Source organism: Leopardus geoffroyi, chromosome B2 (assembly GCF_018350155.1).
Source record: "Leopardus geoffroyi isolate Oge1 chromosome B2, O.geoffroyi_Oge1_pat1.0, whole genome shotgun sequence".
NCBI lineage: Eukaryota > Metazoa > Chordata > Mammalia > Carnivora > Felidae > Leopardus > Leopardus geoffroyi.
The window spans coordinates 52,884,695-52,891,302 of NC_059332.1; the positions used below are offsets into that span (position 1 = coordinate 52,884,695).

Genomic DNA, 6,608 nt, shown 5'->3' on the forward strand with positions numbered 1-6,608 from the left:
TAGACTTCTCGAAAATAGGTTTTCTAATAAAAAAAAAAAAACACCTCACTTTTCTACCTCTTATGTTTGGCTCCTTCTCTTGGCCCCACCCTGAGACCTTTGTTACTGATCTGAAGTCTGTCTTCTGTGCTTTCTGGTGATTATTCCTAACATAGACCTCAAATGTTGGCTTCCAAGCAGTTGGCTTCTGAACAGCAGCAATGCCAGGTGGAGAGAGGATGGAATGGGACTAATGGTAATATGTCTTCTCATCTCCCTTCCTACTCAAACCCTATTGTCACTCATTGTTATCAGATGTATTTCCACTATGTGATACACTCATTTCTACAAACAGCAGTCTACTCATACTTAGTGTTCCAGTTCTCAAAGTACATGAAACAATCAGAGAGGACAGCAAATCCTGTCTCAAGAGGAAGATTTATCTCATGAGATCCTCCACCTTTTTGAAAGACTCAAATTTTACCTGAATCTTCGTCATCAAAGAAATTGGTTATTGGGCTATTGGTATGTTTGACATCCATATTTGCATTTAATTGAGTCAAAGCTAGGAGTGATTTCACTTCAAATTATCAGTGAAAGGCACCTAAAATGAACCTGTTAATTAATTTTAAGGATCACACATTTTTCTCTTGTGAATTGTGAAGTAAGGTAGAAATGCATTTAGCAAAATACTCCCATGAAGACTACGGCCATAGAGCAGCCAGGAGTTTCCCCTAAGGGTAACAAAAAATAGGTAGCAACAATAGAAATTGAAGGAATTTAAAAGAGACATAATAGTGAAATAAGTAAAGTTGGATGTTGAAGACCGAGTGGAGGGGTGAGCAGAGTGATTGTAGTTTAGAAAGTCTATTGGAATTCATAAATACAGTGAGTCTTAGGGAGAATTGATATTGTTAAAATCACATTAAAACAACAATTCTTGTAAAAAAGGAATCTTTTATTTATCATAATGTGTAGCCTAAACTGATGCTTTTTCCCCCTAGTCTTTGTATAAAGTGCAATGAACTGTCATAAAATGTAATCCACTTTTCTAATTATCATTTGGAAAAAAAAAAGACAAAACAGTTTCTGTAAAGAAATGATCTGATTAAAAGGTAGAAAAAAAAAGTTTTAAAATGTAAGGAAAGTGCTCCCACTTTTATCTTTATCAGATTTTATTAAGATAGTGTGATAAATAAATTGCTGCTCTGTAATTCAATATAAAGCAAATTGCAACCCATGGAGAAAAAGTAATGTGAAACATTTAAATACTGTAATCTCATTTTCATTATTCTTTTTCAGATTACCCGACCCTGTCTAATGTCAAAGGCATTGCATTGCATAAAAGAAAACATGCGAAGGAAATAACTCTAAGTGGATTTCATTCCCCCTTCAATGGTCAGTTAAAAAAAATCTATCCTCTATTTTTACTATTTATTCTCACTAAAAATCCATTAATTTTTTTTTTAAATCTTGTGTTTCTAGGAGAAGTAATCTATGCTGTCATGTGCATGACAGTCACCTGTGGAATCCTTCTCCTGGTTATGCTCAAGCTGAGGTAACTGGATACAACTCAGAAGGGAAGGGCTGGAACAGAATCAGCCTAGTTAAAGCACATTTCACAATGGCAGACTTTACAAAGGGCCTGAGAATGAAAGCTTCTCTGTTAAGACATACTAAATCATTTTTTAATGTGGGATAGGTCCATGGAAATGTTACTCTAAGTCTTCACATGCAAGAGAAATGTGATCAGGGAGAATTTTTTTATGTTGCATTTTACAAGCACATGTGCATTGTTCCCCCCAATTAAACTGTTATCAATCTTTCCCCTGGTTTTCCTACAAAATCTGAGTTGAACTTTGCTGCATTCCTTATTCAAATCATTTGCAGAATTGATCAGCTAACAGCACGGAGCTGTTGTGTGCTTCACACAGTTTATATTTACCTGAAGATTTCCTCTTCCCTCTAATTTCTTATGTGCAAAAAAACTTTGTTCATGTTTTAATATGCAATTATTAAAAGAGAGATTTAATGAGGCCTCCCAAGGACCCTTAGAAAGACTTATTACTATTTCCTGACATTCATTCACTCTTTCCAAATCTTTTTCCTTGGCTGCCCTCGTTGCTGGAATGTGGTAATGTTCCAGCGGCCATGCGAGACTTAACATTAGCGATATATCAATCTCTAGATTTCTAAATGTCCAAGGTCTAAATTTTTCCACTTATTTAACATTGACAAATAGGTATAAATGGTGTCCATCTGCTTACCTTTCATTTAAGAAAACTCGTATTTATAAATCAATGATGTTCATTTGCTTATTCATTATACATGTGTGTATATTTGCGTATAATTTGAGTATCATGTAATGAAGAAATATATGTCTGTTTGCATATATGAATATATATCATGTACACACACACACACACACACACACACACACACACACACACACACACGTAAAATACTTATCAGTACGATGAGGCCTAGCAAAGAGCACCAACAATAGACATTTCTCTGATGACATTCACAGAGGAGGACTCCGTAAACTACCCAGTGCGCTCATACGTGTTGCTCCTTCAGAAAACTGGCGCTGTTGAGGCCTTGACAACCAGGCAGATAAAATCAAAGACTTAAATGAGGAGGTGTAGGGCAGTACCAAGAGCTCAGGCATAGGAGTCTATGTTCTGCCTAAAGATATTCAAATGTATTTATTTTGAAATGTAATATCTACTTGTTGGATCCCACTCCACTGAACCATTAACTTGGAGCTTACCAACACCAGTACCCAAACGCATTGCTTTTCTCCAAGGCTTCAAAAGCTGTATTTGTATGAGAAGATGTTTCTTGGGTTCCAAGATACAGTTTAAAGGCCAAATAATTAGAATCATTTTCTAGGGGGGAAAATGACATTGGGATTTATTAAACTTAACTTTATTTGGTTTAAAATATTTGAGAGCACTGTTCAGTTACTGGGCCTACCTAGACATTCCATCACAGACATATTGTTCAGAGAGGCACAGATGGCTTTCTAGCCTAGCAAAAATCTTATCTTAATTGTTCTGAATCTTTATTTCTTAGGCAAACATAATGTGTAAAGTTAGTATCTACCACATAGGCCAGTCAGTTTTTACAGATTACCCTTGTGCCATAAATAAATAAGGTGTTGCCTATTGAAATTCCCTGTGTGTCAGCTGTAAGTTCATTTCCTTTCTCATTTGCATAGAAAGGCCTCTCCCTTCATTGCATGAGACTGTGGATGTTTTAGACAAAAATCTTGAATTTACTGTAATGTGTATTTTAAGGCAAATCGTTCATACTCTTAAGTATACCACATTTAGTTACAAATTATTTTCTATATAATTCAAAATTGATCCTTAACCCTTAATCTGAATGATCCAGAAAGTAAATGATCTAGGTTAAGTAAATGACAAAATTATACGCTGTCATGAAAAGAACAAAGCAAACAAAAGCATCAGTAACAACAAAGCTCATGTTACCCTACATCTGGAGATGACTGGTGCTTCCTTAATGAAAGAAGGCTGATAGCCACTTCAGACATTGTTCCCTCTCTTAGTGGTCAGTCAGGTTTAATCCATGTGAATACCTTCTGCAACACAGGTTAGCATTTTTACATTTGTTTCATGTTATGCAAAATTAAAACAACCCTCAGTCTTCAGAGAAGTTTGCAGAGAAACCAATAACTTAAATTTTAATATTTAAAACTTAAAAATTAAATAAAGATAAATAATTGGAAACTTAAATGTAATTTAAAAGATTCTTTAAAAAAATGATTTCTTGGCAATCACAGTTAAATGCATGATGCTTCTTAGAAAGACCATAAGATATTTGACTATTGGGACTTTACATTCAGAAACTTGATAATGTTTTTCTCTCTCGGCATAGAATCCATCCAAAACTAAGCACACAGAAGCTCATTTGTAAAAATCATGAGAATGGCATGTTGTTAACTTTTACTTTTACTTTTATATAGAACTTCCAGAATATCAACTCAAACAAGAGATCATTCACCAGTCCAAATACTGGAGGACTTATGATTCCTTAAGAGTCACGGATCATTAACAATCACTTTCTTTACAGGAAGTCTTTGTACCAGTCAACAGAATATCCTATCTGCCATCAATAAGGAAAATGTGAAGATGGATCTGATGATATTAGATCGTTAGTATAATAATATAAGAAATGGTAATATGGCATGGGGTTAGATTTACTTTTGTCTTAAGAAGATATTCGAGTAAAAATGTCTGGTGGTATCTTTTATGACATTGGTAGAAAATTTAAGTCTCCCTTGAAGGCAAAATGTGTTATCCCAAGTTACAGTCTGCATGATTTGTTTCATGGTAAATTTGAATCCATGTAATAGTAATTAGTTGCATCAAAATATGATATATTACGGTTAGCAGGGTTTTTTTTCTGATCAATTTTACAAATTCCCATTGGCTTGCCAAAAGTAAAATGCTAATAGATATATCCAGTATAATTTGTTATTTGTGTATTCTTACTAATTCTCACATCACACATCATGGTATCTTTGTTTTTTGTAACTTAAATACTGTAGAATTTTGCTTTTGTAACTTGGTATCTTTATTTCATACAAAAATGTAGAACAACACATTGCCTGAAAAAAATCAATATGCATTTTAATAATGACATACTTCATATGTGAATTTAATTTTTTCTATGTTAATTACTATGAACTTCTTTGGTAACAAAGTAATACTATAATTGTATATTCTGTATTGTTACTTTTGGCCAGATTTGACAGAAGAGTGCAATTGTGATTAGAAAATTGTGAACAAGTTGTTTGTTAGTTTAGTTTTTGGTATATATATGCTTTTCAACTCTCTGCAATCACATTAATACCCACTGCTATGAATGAATAGGAGGTTTCATTATCCACAGTGGCACAGAGACACAAATATTCAATAATCTGAGAATATTAATAAATAGTGATATATGCACACTTAAAGGTTGAATATTTTCTGTTTCGTCTCATATCTATTGCTATGTTTCTATTGTTTACTATGCTTCAGATTAAATAGTCTATATTAAATTAAATTTGAAGTTCCCATTTGGCTGTCATTACTCAAAGTAACTGAAAAAGCTATCCTTTATCTTTTAAAACAGGGAAGAATGATTTGGTGAGTCACAAATCTCCCTCAAGGAGTTCTACATATTGAAGAGTCTTTGAGCTCTCTACGTTATGTGAAGAGAATGTAGACACTTCCTTCTCCAATCCCTGCCATTTAACATGGGCTTGATAATGTCCTGGAAACAGAAACTGTTTCTGGAAAACTGAGGAAAGAAATCAAGTTGCTTTTAGAAATATGTTCATGTACAGCAGAGAAGGTGAGGACAGTGTGAAATAGATGATGCCCTTATAAAACAGAATCTTGTCTCCTAGACTAGCAAGACTGAACAGGCCATTGGGGGTAGAGTTGCAGAAGCAGGAATCCACATGCAGCATTTGGAGAACTTTAAAGAATCAGCTGTCTCTTGACAGGGAGTCCAAATTGAGAAAATATGGAACATAAAACTGACAAACACCATGACTGAGACACAAAAGGTCCTTAAACATGTGGCTAAGAAGTCAAGATACCATAAATGTGGCTTTCGGGCCCCTTCAGAGCATGGCCCACAAGCCACCCCCATCTTTCATTCTTCTGTTCTTTAGAAAGCCTTTCCTCACAGCCTTTCCCTACTCTGTAGTTAGGTACTCCTGCTCAGTGCTTCCCCATCTTAGGCTACTATATCTTACTGCAATTTATTTTTCATCATTGTTTTTCTTAGTAAATTGTAAACACGCTGATTGAATCTGTTGGTTCATCTCTGATATCCCTTTCTTTACACATTTAATAAAAACTGTTTAATGAATGAATTGGAAAACTATAAAGTGCCACAAAATAGTTTGAAACAAGGGAGTGGCATCCAATATATGAATGAGAAGAGGCAGGCAGGCAGAAATGGAAATGATGGACTGAAGATGGCGAACACTGATGTCAGTGTGCTAAAAATGCACTGCAGTGTTGAGCTAGGAAATATTGAAAACCCTGGGCACCTGGGTGGCTCAGTCGGTTGAATGTCAGACTTTGGCTCAGGTCATGATCTCCTGGTTCATGAGTTCAAGCCCCAAGTCAGAACCTGGAGCCTGTTTTGGATTCTGTGTCTCCCTCTCTCTCTCTGCCCCTCCCCCTCACATGCGCTGTCTCTCTCTCTCTAAAATAAACAACCATTAAAAACTTAAAAAATAAATATTGAAAACTTGCATTAACCCATACGTTCAACACATATTTACTGAACATGTACTATATACCAGCATTGTAATAGGCACTGGAGATAGAGTTCCGAACAAAGTCTTCTTGGAAATTTGAAAAACATACAAATAAAGACAGTAGTTTGTAAAAGTGCTATATACAACTAAGAAATGATAAGCTGAAGGAAAAACAAATGATAGGCTCAGGTGTCAGTAAAGTGATGTTAAAGGGAAGTAGCAGTGACGGGAGAGAGCAGCATGTGCATAAATATTTCATAAACAGAATGGATAGCAACTCAGGATGAAATGTTTGCGAGAAGAATGTTGTAGAGATCATGGTAGGAACAGAGATTAAGAG

The 6,608-nt window shown here is 35.1% G+C and overlaps 1 protein-coding gene across 4 annotated transcripts in view; it reads left to right on the top strand.

Annotated features, from left to right (window-relative positions):
• The window catches only part of GFRAL (GDNF family receptor alpha like), a 64,045-nt gene extending 58,990 nt beyond the window's left edge, over positions 1–5,055 (top strand). For 3 of the 4 annotated variants that reach the window (XM_045498580.1, XM_045498579.1, XM_045498578.1), the window contains 3 exons: positions 1,282–1,377; positions 1,465–1,537; positions 4,078–5,055. In XM_045498580.1, the coding sequence (XP_045354536.1) occupies positions 1,282–1,377; positions 1,465–1,537; positions 4,078–4,123 (215 nt within the window). In that variant the 3' untranslated portion in view covers positions 4,124–5,055. The other variant, XM_045498581.1, reaches the window with a different exon arrangement.
• Positions 5,056–6,608: the final 1,553 nt, after the last annotated feature.